The sequence below is a fragment of the Zerene cesonia genome, chromosome 28, assembly GCF_012273895.1.
Source record: "Zerene cesonia ecotype Mississippi chromosome 28, Zerene_cesonia_1.1, whole genome shotgun sequence".
Classification (NCBI taxonomy): Eukaryota; Metazoa; Arthropoda; class Insecta; order Lepidoptera; family Pieridae; genus Zerene; species Zerene cesonia.
The window spans coordinates 4,715,808-4,737,235 of NC_052129.1; the positions used below are offsets into that span (position 1 = coordinate 4,715,808).

The 21,428-nt window shown below is 35.7% G+C and overlaps 1 protein-coding gene across 1 annotated transcript in view; it reads left to right on the forward strand.

The window, feature by feature from the left end:
- LOC119837702 (chloride channel protein 2) overlaps positions 1–21,428 on the forward strand; it is a 59,993-nt gene that overhangs the window by 19,963 nt on the left and 18,602 nt on the right. The window contains exons 2-4 of the mRNA XM_038363432.1: positions 19,268–19,430; positions 19,836–19,958; positions 20,607–20,735. Of these exons, the coding sequence (XP_038219360.1) occupies positions 19,268–19,430; positions 19,836–19,958; positions 20,607–20,735 (415 nt within the window). The remainder of the gene's footprint in view (positions 1–19,267; positions 19,431–19,835; positions 19,959–20,606; positions 20,736–21,428) is intronic.

Below are 21,428 nucleotides of genomic sequence, written 5' to 3' on the forward strand. Positions count from 1 at the left end.
AGGTGGCTTGATGGTTTTACTTACTGCGTCATTAGGGCAATGTTTGTCTAAGTTTATAGTAAACTAGCCCTCCGCCCACGGCTTCGTCTGCGCAGTCAAAGAGATAGACAGTTCAAAGAGTTTTTCCCACTAGTTGGCTTTCCCCTGGGATTTTCAAGATAAGAACAACCTAAAGTCCTTTCTCGGGTTACAAGCTATCTTTATACAAAATTTTAATCCAAATAGTTAGACGTGTAGAAGAGACAGACAGACTGACAGAGTTAATTTCGCATTTAAAATATTTGTAGGAATGTTATTGTATGCAGCGTTTACATCGGCTTTGTATCTAATCTACACTTATATTAAAAAGAGGAATCTTTTGTATTTTTGTATGTTTGTAACGTTTTCATGCGAAACCACTGGACCAGTTAGAAAAATTATTTCACCATTCGAAAGCTGCAACTAGAGTGATTTAGGATATATATGTACCACGGGCGAAGTCGGAGCGAACAGCTAGTTATTTATAAGTTGCTGATGTACATATAAAATCGTGAAAACTACTTGCATCTTCTTGACTTTATTTATAACATCTTCACTTTCTAATTTTTAGTTTTATAGCATTGAAATGCTTTATAAATGAGAAATTTTGAAAGAATAGAAAAAATTTGATCACGAGGCAGGATTGCTACGGTTAGGCAAGATACGCAGGTTCGAATCCTGCCTCGTGATCAAATTTTTTCTATTCTTTCAAAATTTCTCATCTTCACTTTCTTCTAAGTAGGGCAAAGGAGACCAAAAAGATACCAGCTTTTTATTTTGATAGCATTATGTCGCTATTCAAATGTTTTTAATTTTTAAAGGTATTATTTGAATGCAAGTTAATCCTATCCTTTCTACTTACTACTTATATTATAAATGCGAAAATTTGTAAAAAAAATGTGTGTGTGTTTGTTGCTCTTTCACGCAAAAACTACTGAACCGATTGCAATTAAATTTGGTACGTAGACAGCTGGACAACTGGAATAACATATAGGCAACTTTTTATCCCGATGTTGCTACGGGATACGGACTTACGCGGGTGAAACCGCGGGGCGCAGCTGAAAGAGCAAGCTTTTGTGGAAGAGCAACAAACACACACACATCCTTACAAACTTTCGCATTTATAATATTAGTAGGATAGTAATATAGTAGGATTAATAGTATAGGATTTCAATGCTATAAAACTAAAAATTCAATGCACTGAATTTTCAGACTATCTAATAACACAAGTTTGAATGCAGTAGATCGATTAAGCGAAAATGTAAAAAATGTAGTCACGTGAAAAAAATCACCCAAACGAATCGTAATATGGTTAGTGATGTGAATTATCGATAAATGTTTATTATCGACACTCGAGGACGTTCTAAACTGTAACGTAAACTAATATAATGTGGCAATGATGGTAAGTAACGAGGATGTAAGCCTAGTACACACAGACTAGTCGATGATTTTTTATTTTATGTTTTTCTTTGAGAAATGTCTCCAAAAGACAAGTTATGTAGATATATATGTGTTTTATTCTTTATTAATTATGCTGTACGTTTTATTTATAATGTTAATCTAATTATATATAAAGAATAAAATATAATGCATCATTTTTCATCATGTTAAAAGTGATAGAGTGATAAAACACGTTCAATTGTTGATTAAATTAATTCAATGAATGCCCTACAGTTGACATAATTTTCTCCAGCCAGCACTCGTTTATTTTGTAATAAACGATCCAACATATTCGTCACAATAAAATATTTGCACTGTTTTCTAAATCAAATAAAGCTATTATTGCGTTTATGAAGTAGGTACACAGATAATACTTAGGTTACACGAACATAACGCGTCATAATTACGTACTAAGTGGTTATTAGATCTGTTTTACTTGTACGAGGTAAACGAGGCATATCCTCTCGTGTGTCCGCATCTTAAGTTTCAGAATTTCAGTGCGCGGGAGTAAAGTAGGACTAATATCAGTCCACCTGAACGCACGGCGCTGGCCGAAAGGAAAAAAACTATTGCCTTAAAAAAAAAAACGAAAGCGAAGTGTTAGTGGCGTGATTGTGTTTCGAATTTCGAATTTGTGAATTTTTTTTTCGAGTTAAATAAAAGGCGGCAATTTTGAATCGTTCGTATTTAGAATTTGAATAGGGTTCCTATGAAAATTTGGAAATAATTAAATTTTATCTTAAGCACTCTTTAAATTATTTATTATTTACTACTGTTCATACCTATTATGTATTAGTTAATAAATACAAAATACAATGCACAGACCTAATACAATAGGTAGTTTCTTAAAAAAACAAATTTCCTACGTTTGATAGAAGCCGGAAGCACTGCTATCGTATTGTTTTTTCGATTGTTATTTAGTCACAACATTCACTATGTAACATAAATTCCCAAATTCATCAATGATATCTATTTTTAGACGAATTAATAATTTCAATTTATCAAATAACTAGGCTAAAATAGAAATTCCATAAAAACAGTGCGATAAAAGTGTTTTAATTATGGTGAAATGGAGGAAGCAGCAGTCACTTGTGTCAGGGGATACTTCCGAAGAAGAGATTGGCCATAATTACTTGAGTACTTTGGTGAGTTGAAATATAAATGAAAATAGGTCTTAAAACAGTCTAGAATTTAATACACTCACGGACAAGCAGAGTCAGAATTTTAACAACAAATATTATGTTTAAATGAAAATATGAGTAAGTACTTGGTATGAAATAAATTATATGAAATTTTAATACTGACATAAAGAAATATATTTAAACTTCCGATAAACCTGTTTCAGCACCGTTTCCCTAATTATACCCAAGTACGTACAGTTTATTAAACTACTAGCTGCGCCCCGCGGTTTCACTCGCGTAAGTCTGTATCCCGTAGCATTATCGCGATAAAAAGTTGCCTTAGTGTTATTCTAATTGTCCAGCTATCTACCAAATTTCATTGCAATCGGTTCAGTAGTTTTTTGAAGAGCAACAAACACACACAACCTTACAAACTTTCGCATTTATAATATTAGTAGGACAATTTCCATCATATTTAAGCTGAAAATGAAGACATTGTATAAACTGTGATTTTTATAGAGTAATTTCTAATTGTATAAGTTTTTTCGATATGCTGTTTAATATTTATTAATAATGTCTTCACTGCAATCAGATGCAGAACTATACTAGCTGCGTCGCGCGATTTCTCCCGCGGGTGAAGCCACGGGCAATAGCAATAATATATATTTATACAGCCTATGTGTCATTCTGATGTATAAGCTATATTATAGTAAAGTTTCATTAATATCCATTCACTAGCTTTTATGTGGAAGAGTTACAAACATCCATCCATCCACATTTAAAAACTTTCACGTCTATAATATTAGTCGAATTAGGTATCTACGTCAACAATTTTATATGACACTAGTGGTCCGCTCTGTCTACACCTGAAGTACATATATAACCTATAGCCTTCCTCAATAAATGGGCTATCTAACACTGAAAGAATTTTTCAAATCGGACTAGTAGTTCCTGAGATCAGTGCGTTCAAACAAACGAACTCTTCAGCTTTATAATATTGGTATAGATTTGTTAAAATTACATAAAAACTTGAACACAGCATTTGGGTTCTACAAATTTAATGAAGGTAGTTGAATATATTGAAAAAAAAAAAGTAATTTACAAACTCTGCCTCGCGGTTTTACCCACGTAGTACATTAGTAGTTACACCGTAACCTAGATGAGTGTTGTCTACACTTGGATCTTAACTGAGAGAATTTTTAAAATCGGACCAGTAAGTTCCTGATATTTGCGCGTTCAATCAAACTTACAATTTAGTACGAATATATATTTTAAATCGTTTAGTGAATATTTTTAAAGCTACCTATATCAAATATATTAAATTCTCGTGTCACAGTTTTCGTTGCCATACTCCTCCGAAACGGCTTGACCGATTTTGATGAAATTTTTTGTGCTTATCCGGTATCTATGAGAATCGGCCAACATCTATTTTTCATACCCCTAAATGATAAGAGTAAGGCAGAACAGCGTTTGCCGGGTGCAGCTAGTTTCTTATATTATCATGATAATAATTAATTTTAAATGGCTCGTTAGAAGCGACATGGCTCCGATATCTCGTAAAAATATTTGCTTATTTGTGAATTATCAATCAGAGCGAACACGTCATAGCACGTGATGGCGTGGTTGAGCATTTCGCGGGGAATTTAACGAATTTTCAGGTGTTAATTAATATTAATTACATACTTATTTGTTATTACCTTGATTTGATCATGTGCTGTTTTGGGAAAGTGAAGGTTTTTTTTATTGTTGTTTGTGTGTGGGATCTGTTTGAAAAAAACGTCATCGAATTTGGTTTAGTTAGCATATGCTAACATGCTGCTGCAGCTCGATGATGCAGGTAGTTTGGGATTACGGATTACTATATAGACGCTCGTCCCGTCTCCGCCCGGATATGAAGATTTCTGTTTTATCCCAAGGGATCATTTAATCGTGATAAAAATTATCATATCACCTAATTCAGCTCATACTCTGTCTGTATACTAAATTTCATCAAAATCCGTTCCGCAGTTTTAGCGTGATTGACGGACAAACTTTCACATTATATCATTAGTGTGATAATGTGATTGGTAGATTTGTGAGTCAACTTTTGTGTATTATATAATATTTTTTGGCTACCTATAGCCCTGAATATTGACTTTTATTTTTTTCGAAGGTAGTTCAAATACCTACATAATACTCTTTGTGCTTAAATCGTATAATTTAGTATTTTTTGTGTTTGATTTTACGCGAGTATTAAACATTTAGAAATTAAAAACTTTTTCTGAGTCTCCCCGTGACCACGCTCGCTGTAAAGTGTTCGAAACGTCGGGTTAATAATATAATTAATAAATCGCGTTTAAAATCCGTTAAAACAGTTTTTAATTTCTAATCGTATAATTTATTTAATGTAAGTATGTCTTGTCCCATCAGTCAAAGTCAGGCCAAGGAGGCCTGTGTCCCATCATACACGTTGTATGGGCTGATGATGATGAAGTAGTCTTTGGTTAGGCATAGAATGAATGGGTCGCTGTGTTTTACTGTTATGATTTAATATATATTAAATTAAAATGGGAAAAGCTTTAACTGTTTATAAGTGATATCAAAAATCTGTTGTATATATTTTAATCAACAAGTTTTTTATCTGTATATCACATTAAATATAAACGAAATATCGTTTGATCCTAATGAATGGATGTTAAACTGGAATAGGCACAGTACAAAATATGTTGAGTAATACCCGCATAAAAATTAAGTAAGGAAAACCGCTTAGTAAAGGAATTCCCCATCGCATATTCTATACTGTAACTCAAATCACAGATTATAAATTGCCAACTAATATACCTAGATTCATTTTAACTAATATACTTCAACTAATATACCTAGATTCATTTTATTTATATAGATATTCATTTTATTTATAAATATAGAGCGATATGGGTGTGTCAAACAATATTTTATTTCCAATTTGTATTTACACCTATATATATTATTGTTTCTCTTTTTATTTTATATGGTAGTCTGGAAGAGATCGCTATCTAGCGATAAGACCGCCGTTTGTGCATAATGTCTCATTTGTTTGTGTGACATCTATGTTTTTTATATAAAAAAGTATAAAATAAATAAATAAACAAATTACTATATAGGTGTATATTACGTTTGTGAAAGAAATAAGACGGAAAAGACGTTTATTATAATGGCATGCCACACGGAAAATGACAAAAAAATTTCAATACAAGGTAAAGAAAATAGAAAATATTTAATGATACCTACCTACCTTTAACGTGACATGCGTCTAGCTTGGCGTTTCTCACATTTATTCGGACGGTCTCAACTTTCAATAGTTTCATGACCTGTTATTTTTTTGATACTACTTCTCTTATTAATATTAAAAATGTGGAATTTTGTTACAGAATGTAGGTAAGTTATTAGAATTTATCGCAAAGAACATCGCCGTCATCGCGTTATTCGCAAAACACAAATGAGAGTCGCCACGGTATTATTCTAGTACTAGCTGCGCCCCGCGGTTTCACCCGCATAAAAGTTGACCTACATGTTATTCCAGTTATCCAGCTATCTACGTACCAAATTTCATTGCAATTGGTTCAGTAGTTTTTGCGTGAAAGAGCAACAAACACACATACATATCCATACAAACTTTCGCATTTATAATATTAATAGGATGTATAGATTTACGTCTCGTTCTACTAACCTCGAAAATCGCTAAAGTGTTTACATAATTAGTTGCATTATTTGTTGGTATTGTTCGTAATTAAGATCTGAGTATATGTATGGCACGAGCCGAGAGTGTGTCATTTATGACCCTGTATTGTAAACATAATATAATATTTACCTACTGGCTACATATATTTATTGACAACAAGATGCTCGTTCCGGCTCCGCCCGAGCAAGATTCCTGTTTTATCCCAAGGGAGCATTTAATCGGGATAAAAAGTATCCTATCTCCCAAGTCAGCTCATACCCTGTCTGCGGTTGGTTCTTCAAAATCCGTTCAGTACTTTCAGCGTGATTGACGGACAAATATCCAAACAATGAAACTTTCATATCCTATACTAATATCCTACTTCCTACTAATATTATAAATGCGAAAGTTTGTAAGGATGTGTGTGTGTTTGTTGCTCTTTCACGCAAAAACTGCTAAACCGATTGCAATGAAATTTGGTACGTACACAGCTGAACAACTGGAATAACATATAGGCAACTTTTTATCCCGATATTCCTACGGGATACGGACTTACGCGGGTAAAACCGCGGGGCGCAGCTAGTTTATTATATTATTGTGATAGTGTGATTTAAAACTCCAGAAATCATATAAAAATTTGTCACTGCATCAAGCTCAAAGTAACTGCGAGACTGAAAGTGAAGTCCCGTGTCCCCTACTGGGGTATGGGGCAGATATATGCATCTGTTTCACTGATCGATTTTCTTTATGGACAAATAGGTGATCAGCCTTCTGTGTCCTGCTAGACCGAGACATTTTTTTTTTGCGTCCCCACCGGGAATCGAACCCAGGACCCCTCGGTTCTAAGCTCACGCGTTAAAAACTGTACCAAGGAGGCGGTCACTGCGAGACTGAGCAATTGTAATAAAAATGTCATATTCCTAAAGTGGAGGTTTTGTGTTAATCAGCTCGCTTCTCCAGGATTCTAATCCGCACTTCCTCGTGAATCATGCAGTGGTATCGCAGTGGACCTTGACCCTCAGCAGTATCAATTAATAATCAACTAAATTGTCTCATTTGCTAAATTATTTAATTCTGTAGATCTTAATCAGGATTATGAGATAAACTAATGAAATTATCGTATTGTCACCGATCCTGTAAATGCATCGATTCAAGTACCAATCAAGCCGCCGGTTTCTATATTTTAAACTAAATTACACGAAAACAGCGTCGATGGGAGCAAATCGTCCATCTAGTAAATAACCTTATCGCAATTTCCGACATAACATCGCGTGATCCATTCGATCATTGTCAAGTTCGCAGACTATCCTGTGGCATTGAACGCTTCCGAAACAGAACCTTCATGTTTAGACTGGACATGGTTAAATGGCCTAAGAATTCTTTAATTTGTGTCTGGATAAGATGAAATGATAATAATTTGTCCATCGAAATCTCTGTACTTTAGAGCAGTATACTTGGTATCTTTCGAGTATAGAATATTTAATTTTTCAGTTTATGTCACCGTCGGCAATGGAGCTGGTGGGTTACCTGATGGTAAGGTATACCATCACCCATGAACATTTGCAGATGCGTAAGTTCGACTGCAGGACTTTCGCATCTGCAAATGTCTTGCCAGTTTTCAATCTAATGAGATACATAAAGAATAAACGAGGGTAGCAAAGGAAAGGACTGGGAAGGGAAAGGATACGGGCCTCCGGCTCTCCCACTTACTGAACGAAACACAATAGCATGCTTATATTTCATGCCAGTTTTCTGTGGGGTGTGGTATCTTTCCCGCTGCGAACTGGTCCAATTCGTGCTGAAGTGTGCTCGACTCCCACACTAAAATGCTGTTAAAAGTTAAAATCTAGGCTATACCTACAAGATTACATCTATCTCTATAAACTAGACTAAATCTCTTTTCTATTCACGTCAATAGCGCAATTCCAAGTACAAAAGTATTATACAATATCGTGACTGACTACTCATCGCCTCATGAAGGCTCATTAACATGTATATTTACATATGCACATCTATTATTATTAGCTGGGCTAGCCGCAAGGCCCGATATTATAAATCTTTTAAAATATTCGTTTTTGAATACTATTTATTTACTTCACGCTTTTTATTTGACAGTCATTTTATTGTACAGTTATTTTATTGTATGTGACAACGAAATAACAATAATTAATTAGAACAAAAACTTTTAAACTGCTAAACTCAAATTGTTGGAATTAGATTAATTTCCTATCATATGGGAGGCACTAGCTTTCAAATAAAAAAAAAAAATGTTGCCTGTAAAGTCGGTTTTACGGGCGAAGATTTTACGTGACAACGGTAGGTTCTCGGTAGTTTCTCGGTAGAATATTTATTGATATGAATATTATTAAATTGCACAATAGAAACAAGGAATGAATGAAAATAAGAATTGCACAAATTTTAACTATAGAAAATATATTTTGTTTACTAAAAAGACAGAGACAGAGACACAAGCACGCGCCGATTCAATGCGCCTCATTCTCTAGTGCTGCGCGCGCGGCGAACCGATCATAGTTCGGTGACTCATCGTAACGTTACCGGGCGTTACACTTTTTCATGAGTGACACCGAGCCGCAACCTAATTTAAGACGTTGTCACGTCAAAAAAAAACGTATAAATTTACTCATTCAGTAAAAAAAATAGAAAAATACAAAAACCAAAATGCCTTCGAATTGACAACCTCGTCCGTCGTTCTTTCCAACAGCCTTAAAATAACGTCTGTTGGAAAGAAACAATGAGATATAGTTATTATATGTTACAGTGGCTTTATGACTGTAAAGTTATTTCTGCCATAGTCCATACATACTCTTTTTCACTATAAGGTAAAGTCTCAACAGTCTAATAAAAATAACCAATAACGGAATTATCATTATTTCGTCTCAGTTTAATTTCATAATAAACAAATTCTTATTTTGATGAGACTAAACAAAACAAAATTATATTAATGCTATATTCATTCTTTTTTGTTTTATTTTATTTTCTCTTTGCCATAAAAAAAATCTGTTGTCTGTGGTCACAATTGCAGAATAAAAAAATGTTTTTTTTTGTGGTATCATAAGAAATGCTGTCAATTGCAATGGTGTCTCAATGATACAATTGAGCAATGTTGCCAACGAAAAAATCCCCGGACACAAGTTTCCAATAACAATTTAGTTGTGATTTGTCTGGATTCGCCTGTGTTTTATTCACCATAGATCATAAATATTTAGCAGACCACTAAAACTATCAAAGTAATTTGACAGGAACCAATTGAGATATTCATCATTCATCATCAGCCATATTATGTACTCACTGCAGGGACTCGGGTCTCCTATGAGGGTTCAGGCCAGGCCACCGCGTGCCAAGTGCGGGTTGGCAGATGTCATATGCCGTCGAATTTTTGTTTCTTCGACATGCCGGTTTCCTGAGTTAGAGATATTATTAAAGTATTTATAAGTGAGCAGAAAGCTTTGATGAGTACATCCCGGTGCAATAAGGTATTTAATAATAAATAGGTAGGAACAAAAATCAACAGATTAGTTACGAGTATGTGGAACACAAGGCTGGAATTGAGAGATTTACCTCATTATACTGTATATCCGTTCCTCCCACGGCTCGAAACAATTGTATAATGGCCTCTTATAATCTTTCTAAGGTTACGACATTTAATATTACTCTATTTATCTTATAATGCGACCGTTTTTAACCATTTTAGCGGATTGTGGTAGGGTTGCCACTGTGATATTTTAATGAATGATATGCTCAATATATTGGACTCAATAGGAAGTTAGAACAATAAAATATAGCAGGTGGTAGCCCTGAGAAGTCCGTTTACTTTTAACCTACGTTCACAAAAACAAAGTAGTTTCTCAATTCGCTCTCACATATGTTTTTTTTATTGTGTTGGTACTGTATTTCTTGTTTAATAGGAACTTGCTACCATTTTGTCCTATTTTGATTATTTAGAGTGGTACTCCCCATCCCCCGGGACGTCAGTAACCTTCTTGTATCCGCGATGAAGTTTTGTTTAGTCAATAATTATTAATTATTAAGTTTAGTAAAATATTTTCCCAGGTCAACAGTAGGTAATTAAGAACCAACTCTATTATCTATTGGCTTGTAGAAACCACTGCACTCGAGTGAAGTGGTTAAGATTATGTGTGATTAACTTTAAGTGCATGTATTACAAGGCTATCGATCTCAAGATATAAACACTCGATGAAAACTGATTAACATTATTATTTCTAATAATATTATATGTCATATTTAACTTAACTTTGTTTTATATTTTCTACGTAATAAAACAGCGCGACGGTCTAATAAGTATAAGTTTGACGTATCTGTGTGTGTTTCTATCTGTCTGCCATCATAACTGCCGAAACTATAAAAATATAAAGTAAAAATAATTAATGTGAGAGCCGAGCACGCTTCAGTACAAATTGGGCCAGTTCGCAGCGGGAAGGTACTACACCACAGAAAACTGTCGTGAAATATAAGTATGCTATTGTGTTTCGTTCAGTGAGCAGGAGAGCCGGAGGCCCGTTTCCTTTTCTTCACACTTCTCAGTCCACTTCCTTCTCTGCAGCCGTCAATACTTTCCTTATCCCTTACCCTCTAAAATGCGCATTCGCAGGAGTTCCCATTTATTGAAGAAGCCTATAGGCTAAGTACCAAGGGCGAAGCCGGGGTGGATCGCTAGAAGTAATGTTATCAAAATCTTATTCTAGTGTTAGTACCTATACTAATGACATACATTTATTTATACATTTTAACTTCATAATCCAATTATTACTTAACACATTAACAAAACTATTTAATATAAGTAAAACTAGTGATAAATAAATAACAGTAAAATGCGCGTGTGTAACTATTAATTCATAGACAGATTACACTTTTAATTAATTGGTAATTTTAGTCAACTCGGAAATCACGAGATATTATTGACTTAAGTGTCCAAGTCACACATAATATGTATATGGCATACTGCACATAACCGCGGCGTGGAAGACAATCCGTTTATAATGACCTTACTATGTTACTTGTAATTACGACTTAACGAGAATATGCAAACGGAATTGAGGAAGAAATTAACGAAACTTCACGATGTACTTGCGTTACAAACGTAAAATACTAGTTTTCCGCCTGTGTGAGTAGTCGATGGTAAACACAGACCCGGGATTTTCCCCGAATAATTACCGTTCCCGTGGATTACCGGAATAAAACCAACCTATGTCCTTTCTCCGGTCTCAGACTATCTCTATACAAATTTTCATTCAAATATGTTTAGCCGTTCTTAAGTTACAAATAGTGTAACTAACACGACTTTTTTTTTAATAAAGTATAAAAGTTATTTTTTAAATATCGTTTATTGGGCATATTCAGTACAATAAATGTACGTCATAATGGTCTTCAAACTAGGACAGCGATATCTTGCGGACTATATTGGATACCATTAACGGTAATACAAAGCTATATGTTTAAGTCTAAGCATTAATATAGACGATATCTGCATAAGCACTGCAACGATAGATATATATTAAAAGATATGACTATTGAGTTATAACGGGTGCCATTTAGCGCCGAGTTGGCGGGTCGCACGGGAGCGTACATCACCGCCTCTGGCGCATTCCTTAAGTCATAATTTTAACGTAATATAATATAGAATATTTCCACTTGGTCATCCAGGATCCTGCCTTGGAAGACGAACTTCTTATTTATTCAGTTATATGTGACTAAGAACAAAAAATAAGTAAGTAGGTATATCAAAAACACTAGCTTTTTATTGGTACGATAGTGTAATCTATGATATTGATTGAGATGGTTGTTCATTGTCTCAATAGATGCCGTGGGATGGAAAGAGTAGAAGATATGGTACGAATGGTATAGCGAGGCCTTGGTTAGGCGACGACGCAGGTTCGATGTTTGTTTGATGACCGAGATTCGTTTATTCTACAGGATATTAAAAGAATCATTATTTTGTCCGATTGTTACGATTTATTATAGCTGTTTGATCGATTATAAAAATTACGTTTTCATTAGGAAGCCACAACTACGGTCAGTAACGGATTGTCCTATGCCGGTTTATTCCGGGCGAAACCGGGTCAAGAGGCTAGTTAAAATATTTAACGAAGTTTACCATAATGTTGTGGTTATTGTTAACATCGTGTTGACATCTAAAGCTAATGCGCTTGACCGCTGATGTCGGTAACGAGGTAATATATACTTATCTATGATGCTAACTAGAAACATACATGTAAAACACTAGGCTTTGCTCAGGCATTTTGCATCAAAATTCCATGTTTTAGTCCTCCTAAAACTCCTGAACTCCTGTTCAGTGAGACACAGCTTAAAGTATTAAGTTGCCACAATGTCTTGTATGGAAAACATTCATACTAAGTAAATTTGTATTCATGTCTTTTACAGCCTTTCATGATGCAACCTCCACCATATGTTTGATGTGTAAGAAATATTGTTATGCTATGGATGACTTATGGACAATGCCCGGTAAGAGGCATTCATAAAATTAAGTTTATTGAACACTGAATGCCTAAACTCAAGGTTTAAGGTCAAAATGTGAGCTGAGTATCCCTCAAATTATCCAACACTAGCTGCGTCCCGCGGTTTCACCCGCGTAAGTCCGTATCTCGTAGGTATATCGGGATAAAAAGTTGCCTATATGTTATTCCAGTTGTCCAGCTGTACCAAATTTAATTGCAATCGGTTCAGTAGTTTTTGCGTGAAAGAGCAACAAACACACACACATCCTTACAAACTTTCGCATTTATAATATTAAGTAGGATAGGAAAGGATAGTAGGATCGCTAGGATTTCGATCCTCAGTCCATATTTTTTATGTCATAGCTGGCAACTAACCGGTGGTTCGCCTGATGGTAATCTATCGGCGCCGCATGAAAATTAGCAGAGATAGTGCCTCTGTGAATACGCTTCCCGCTTTTAAGGAGTAAGGGATAAGGAAACGATGACGACAGGAAAGGAATGGACTGGGAAGGGTGAGGAAGAGAAAATGAGCCCCCCCTACTCACCATACGAATCACAAAAGCATGCTATTATTTCACACCGGTCTTCTGTGGGGGTGTTGTTCCCTGGTGCGAGCTGGCCCAAGTCGTTTGGCGATTTTCACATTTATCGATTTATAGAAGGAATACCAGTGTCTTTATTTGTTCTTTTTATGTATAAACTAGCTGCGCCCCGCGTTTTCACCCGCGTAAGTCTGTATCCCGTAGGAATATCGGGATAAAAGTTGCCTATGTGTTATTCCAGTTGTCCAGCTGTCTACGTACCAATTTTGATTTTACAAACTTTTTACAAACTTTCGCGTTTATAATATTAGTAGGATAGGATTATGGCATGTATAAAATAAAACATGTTGTTCCGTATTTTGTCCGAAATGGACTATTTTCAACAAGATTGTGAAGCGACAATCCGGAGGTCCGTTTCCTTTTCCTCACCCGTCCCAGTCCATTCCTTCTTTCCAGTCTTCAATCCTTTCCTTATCCCCTACCCCATAAAAGCGGGCAGCACATTCGTAGAGGCATTACCTTTGCGAATGTCCATGGGCGGTGGTGATCGCTTACCATCAGACGAACCACCAGCTCAGTTGCCCGCTATGACATAAAAAAAACACACGTGATATAATTTTAACAAAATTCTATGAAAACGTAACTATCAGTGTCTCTGCAAATTAAAATAATTTTACTGTTAAACCAGTTATCTAAAAAAATAATAATAGCGATATTAATGGCTCTAGATATGAATGCTTACTCACTATTTGCTTTTAGTTTAAAATTCAGAAAACGGGAGCGCTTCGCCGTAACGTTTAATCTTACCGCAAATAACTGCATAAAGATAATTCGGCCTCCATTGAATAAAGAACACTTTTTAACCGACTTAACAAAAATGAGGTTATCAATTTTGCATCTTCGTTATTCTGTTGGTATGGAATCTGCTCACACACTTATGAAATATTATCTTTTGCAAACAAATGCAAAACTACATATACAAATAGCTACTTATGATTGTGATGTACCTAACCCCTATAGAGATATATGTTTTTGCCCGCAGGTGAAACCGCGCGGCACAAGTCATACTAATATTACCGAGTATTGTAAATCGGAGAGTTTTTAAGAATTTTCTTCGACTCGAACTGGACTTCGTCCGCGGATGTTGTAGATATAACTAGCTTTTCCCGCGGATTCGTGCGCGTTCAATTCCGAATAGTTTAATAGATGTTATCATACTTATAAACCTTCCATAAAAACATACATACATAGCCACAGACGCGGGAAGCGACTGCAGTATACTATGTAGTGACTAAATATGTCAATCAATAAATTATTTGACAACTTTCTCATTACTGCATTTATAATCCTTCCTACTAATATTATAAATACAAAAGTTTGTATGTGTATGTGTCTTTTTGTTACTCTTTCACGCAAATACTACTGAACCGATTGCAATGAAATTTGGTACGTAGATAGCTGGACAACTGGAATAACACATAGGCAACTTTTATCCCGATATTCCTACTGGATACAGACTTAGGCGGGTGAAACCGGGCGCAGCTAGTTTGTAATCCTATTAATATTATAAATGCGAAAGTTTTTATGGTTGTATGGATGTATGGATGTTTGTTACTCTTTCACGCAAAAACTACTGAACCGATTCCAATGAAATTTGGTAAGCAGATAGCTGGACAACTGGAATAACATATAGGCAACTTTTATCCCCATATTCCTACTGGATACAGACTTAGGCGGGTAAAACCGCGGGGCGCAGCTAGTTTGTAATAAATTATAATTCGTTCATATAACCACACTGCGATTGAATTAAACTCATAGGTAATCAAATTTTTATAATTGAAGGGAAGTAGACATTTCGCGATAACCTAAAAACAGCATTAACCTTGCTTATATTAAGCAATTTTAAACGTTAAATGAAATGGACTTTAAATTGAGTATATTTATTTTCACACTTTGCACATGAGATTAGTTTTTTTCACGTTATAGATTTGTTTTAGTGTCTGTTGGTTTGTTGTAAATATCTATACATCTTCTATATTTTCTTATAAATTGCCTGTTGCCTGGAAGAAATTGCTTCAAAGCGATAAGGCGGCCAATTGTACAAATAATGTTTTTTTGTATATGTGCCTTTTCCCTATGTGTGCATTGTGCAATAGTTTAAATAAAAATAAATATATAAATATGGTTAACGCGCAAGTTTCGAGACGGTGGCTGTATGTTTGTTACTCTTTCACGCGAAAACGACTCAACGGACTTACATGATATTTTACAGTGATGTAGCATATATATATATACATACATATATATCAGAGTAACACCTGAGCTATATATATACCAACCTGCTTCTGCCTGCGGATTCATTCGCGAGTAAAATCAGTATAACGTTCTTTACCAAGTGGTAGCTTAAAGGCCCTGGACGCAAAAGTCTATTTCTCTTTAGAAAACTCAATAATCGAACTGAAAACGTAATTCATTGAATATACCGAAAGGTATCACCGAAACCGGTTTTTGCTGTCTGTACTCCTCGACTTGTTGGTTACCAAGGTTTGCGGAACTTAGTTCAATGACTGGAAGGGTATTGACCGGATGGCTATTAAATGCTATGCTATTAGCTAATATGTAAGTAAATAAGTGAATGTCATTGTTATTGTTTTTAATTAGTTTGATATTGTTACAACGGTGGATAGCAGAAGAGCGTCAGCAAAAAAAGTACTGGCTTTTTGTTGGTTTTAGCATCGATATCTGTTAATACTATATTACATAAAGTCCGAATAAATAAGTAAAATGAAAGTAAAATCATCATCATCGTCATCAGCCCATATATGTTCCCACTGCTGGGACACAGGCCTCCTATCATCATCACCCCACATATATATTCCCACTCCTGGGACATAGGCCTCCTATGAGGGTTCAGCCTATAATCCACGCTGGCCAAGTGCGTGTTGGCAGATGTCACATGTCGTCGAACTTTTTAATTCAAGAACATGCCGGTTTCCTCACGATGTTTCCCTTCACCGTTTCGAGCAGTGGTGATGATATCCACATGTGCAGATAAATTGAAAAATCTATTTATTTCCTGCACGCTCGCCCGGTCTTCCGTCCGAGGTGCTCACCACTGAGCCATCTGTGATTCGGAACGTCTGCAAAGTAAGGATAATCAATGTGTAAATTATTGAGCATTATTTGGTATATAATTATTCCGTCTTTATTTGCTATTTACATCTGCATCAATTTTGTAAAGGGAACGATCCGATTTTTTTGTTTGTTCGTTCGTTTTAAAAAAGTAGCTACAGTTTCTTGCTGGCTCTTCTCTGTAGAAACTGTGAAATATGACGATTCAAAAACGCTTATGTAGGAAGTCTGGTTGAATGAATAAATGTTTGTGTTTGAGTTTGAGTTTACAGGTGACAAACTCAAAACTACTGAACTGTAAAAATTTTCACCAGTTTAAGTAATGCTACAATTTGCAATGTATGAATTTTTATCATTATAGTTTGTAGGAAAACAAACTTACAGCAGCTGTCTTGCAGGAAAAGTCGATGATATTATCATACATACATACAATCCGTTCAATACAATGGCAGTGCGTCAAAGGTTGCTCATTCATTGACTTGTTTTTATTAACTGTCATACCTACGGTGAGCGTACGGAATATTAAGTCAGCTGATTCATAATTGTATAACAAATCAGCTGATTCGCCAAATATTTGCGAATACTACATAACCTTAGGGATAAGAAGAAATACTATGTATTCTCAGAGATATGGAATACATAAAATTTCATGAAAATCGGGGTAAATGGAGCTGTTTTGATATGAAATTGGCTTCTGTTTCATCCGCGGTTGATCCCTCGGGCAATATATAGCTCATGACATGATATCATTGTAAAGTTTCATTGAAATCCAGTCTTATGTAAAAGAATAATAAACATCGATACATCTTATAATAATATTATAAACGTTCGCATTTATGATATTAGTAAGACAATTAATAATAAATAGAGTTAGCCTGCTGTCCTACCTTCAAAGGGGTTATTTAGACTGAGGGTTACTTTTCCATTCTTTTTGAAGTGAAACTTCTTTAGAATCGTTGTGATTTGAAACCTGATGCAACGGAAAAACGACAGGTAAGAGACACAAATACAAAAATGTGTAGAATGAAGCCGGCAAAGAATGAGACAGACATATACATAATATTTCATTCATATTCATCTCATTCTTTTGTCGATTTACTGAAGTTTCACTTCTATCGTGTGTGAATCGCACACACACCTTTTTTTTCTTGTATATTTATTTATAGCTGTTCGTTTCGGCTTCGCCCGTAGTTCTTATATAGCCTGCAGCGAAATTGCAGCTTTCTAATGGTGCAAAATTTTTTTTAATCCGTTGTATGGTTTCTGCGTGAAAAGGTTAAACATACAAAAATACAAAAGTTTCCTCTTTATAATATCGGTGTTAAGAATTAGCAATTTCCTTTTAAACCCAATGAATAGTGCAAAAATAAAGCTCAAATGACCCAATTCTAGGAAAACAATATTTTATATTAAAAGACATCATCAATTAGTAATGTACTCACGTTACTGGGGTACAGTGGGTAACGTGGGTAATTTAGCAATGCAATCAGATGCATTCCACAGGCTTATGTCATTGAGGGATTATAACCCGTAACGTAAAGCAGTAGCGGTGATAATTGTGAGGAAATTATTGCATAGAATGGCATAGTTTATGAAGCTAGTGTACACTAGCAGTTGAATGAATCGGTGATGTTTGCTTACTTCTGTGTTCGTTCCTTACTATTATTAGATGTTTAATCGTTAATATAAAGATTATGTTTAAAATTGTAAAAGTAATTTGCTTTTAATTAGAAAAATAAATGATTCGGATGATAACTGGATTATTGTAAAAAATTATTACGACATAATTTAATATTGCTTGAAAAACGAAGGTAGTTACCGGGATCACAACAATTTAAGGATAGAAAATATTTTCAATGGTTTAGGTCTGAACAAACATTCTCCAACCTTGTTGCGTTAGTCTTTCTTTGGCAATGTTTGTTTGATAGAGGCAATTTTGTATCCTATGTGTCTTTGATAAACACCTTGCGCATACTGTGTGAAGGTTATAAAGATTATAGGCTTTATCGGCTATCGCAGGTATTAGGAAAAGATTTAGAGGTGGATGAGGTACCTTTTATTATAAGTAGAATCACTAAAATACGCGCAAACTATCAGGTTAGTTTTATTACATTTTATACTCTGTATGTCATGTTTCCTTGCTTCAAAGGAGGCCTGTATCCCAACCATGGGAACATGTATGAGTTGATGATGATACCTTGTTTTAATTTACAGTACATAATATACAGCCTACAAAATAATGTGTGTTCATAAATTTAACACAGCGCCATCTAGTTTCGAATTAAGTAAACTCTTATTTGTAAGTCGTTAAATCGTATTATTCGGTTAGTAATTTTGTTTGTTCTGTCTCATAACGGTTGCCGCTAGAACTAAAATTATTAGAAAATCGTGGTGAAGCAACGCTTGGTACGGTCATATATTAGATGCGTGGCCAATTTTTTTGCTTTTATTTACGGAACCCTGAGTGCCGCGAGACCAATAAACTTGACAGATTATCTATTATTTGGAAACGATAAAAAATATACCTAGGTCACATATTCGTTGACCACCTCCTTGGTACAGTGGTAAACGCGTGAGCGTAGTACCGAGGGATACTGGGTTCGATTCCCGGTGGGGCAATAAAAAAAAATGCCTCGGTCTGTCAGGACACAGAAGGCTGATCACCTACTTGTCCATAAAAAAATCGGTCTGTGAAACAGATGTATATCATCTGCCCCATACCCCAGTAGGGGACACGGGACTTCATTTTTTTTTCACATATTCGTTTGACAAGTATCCTTAATATTTCTTGATTCTCTTATAGATGGCGACTATCCTTAATGCTTTTTGAACCTCTTTCAGATGTATGGTCGCTACCAACGCGACCTCAGCGAAGCGGCCAGAGAGGAGGCGAGGAGACTCAGAAGACTGCGCAAGAAAAGAAGAAAAGACGACAAACTTAGACAGAAGGAGCTAGAGGCTTCTGGCAAACACAGGCCGAGGGGGAAGTTCTTTAAAGTATTAGGTAAGTATTATATGGGAATTTCGATTTTTTTTTAAATAATAAATCTTAAGAAAATTTTAAATGTGGGAGTCGAGTAAATCCGAATTGGGCTAGCTCGCACCAGGAAAGTACCACACCCCAACAGAATGAAGTGAAATAGTATCATGCTACTGTGTTTCGTTCGGCGAGTGGGGATGCCTGAGGCCCATATCCTTTTTCTTACTCCTCCTAGTCCTTTCCTTTATTACTCTCGTCAATCCAGGGCGGCGTCTACAATCGTCCTACACCTCTCTAAATGTTTATGGGCGGTTGTAGCGCTTACCATCAGGCTACAGATCAGCTTCTTTGCCGAGGATGATATGAAAAAATTAACAAAAGCTACTAAACAGCTCATATATCGAATGAACGATATGAAGTTTGTACCAGGTTACCTATGGAGGCACACGTTTGCGAGGCTAGGCGAGGACTGGGTGTTCCTAGCTGTACTGGGCATTATCATGGGCTGCCTGAACTTCGCTATTGACCAGGGAATCGCAGTTTGTAATAATGGTATGAGAATTGTTAAAATACTTATCGTTTTTTTTTTCTAAATGGATGTGTATCTATTTCTAAGTAGGTATACTGGTGATTTGTGAGCAGCTATAAAGTTGATGGAAAGGAGGGAGAAGTTGTGGGGATATTAAATATTAATTATTTTATTTATTAGATTTTTTGATCGAATATAAAATACTTTTAATGTTTTTGCATGCTCACTTAAGGATGGAAGGTAATTTAACTAAGCAATAAATAAACCAAGCCTATATTTAGTTAACTATTCATATTTTTCAATAATTATAAAATGATTTTTATATAGCTAGTCTTGTATGCCAATAATGTTGTACTTAATTGTAATATAGCATAATAATGTAATTTGCTGTTGGTGTTACTGAAGTAAATAAATAAATGTGACTAAACCGTTTGAATTACGTGAAGGATTTATTATATTAATTATAAGATTACTATTCGGCAGGATTCTCATATTAAAAAAGATCTTTTAATCTCAATCATTTGAAAAGCAGCAACAATAAGAGTTCCTAGGTAGCTTTAAGCTTTCTTCTAAACTGTTTTAATATCTTATTACTATGAAGCTATTTAGAATTTACCGTCCTAAAGTGAAACTCTTATCAAATTTATAAAGCATTTGAATATAAATTGCAGCTCGAACGTGGATGTACAAAGACGTAGCGACGACGACGTTCAGCAAATATGTGGCGTGGGTGTCTCTGCCAGTATGCTTGATACTATTTGCAGCTGGCTTTGTGCACATCGTCGCTGCGCAGAGTATTGGTAAGAAAATTAGAAAATGCATCATGTATATTGTCAGAGTCGAGCTGGGCCAGCTCGCATTGGTTAAGGTACCATATCTCTACCGAGAGATGATGGTGTGCGTCGCAGAGTACGTCGGAGAGGAGGTCGGGTATAAGTATCGGATGTACACTTGGTTGCGGCGTTGCTGGGTGTGTATGGTGGGGGCTGTACACATTCTATAAACAAAGCAAAGTGAACGACAGATTGTTGTGGCTACGATCTGTCGTTGAGTAAGTTAAAGTTGATACATGTGGAGCTGCGGACAGCAAGCGCGCGAGGGGTAGCGTGTGCGTTCCTAAGGGAGATCCCGGGAACCCCTCACTACCTGCGCCGAAGTCACCGTGAGGTTTTAGCCAGTAAGAGTCTGGCATAACCTTTGCTACTACACCCGAAGTAGCAAGGTATCCATGAAGGATATCCCTAGGCTAACAAAAAAAAAAAAATAAAATAAAATAATAATAAAAACCACATCTCTGCCGAAGATCAGCGTGAAATAGTATCATGCGAATGCTGCTGTGTTTCGTTCGGTGTCTGGGCTAGGGGCCCGTATCTTTTTCCTCACAATATCGTTTCGTTTATTCCTGCCGTAAACCCTTTCCTTCTTACTTAGATAGTTCTATCTATAACCCATCTTAAAAGTGAGCAAGGCTCAGGCGAGAGGCCCTACCTCTG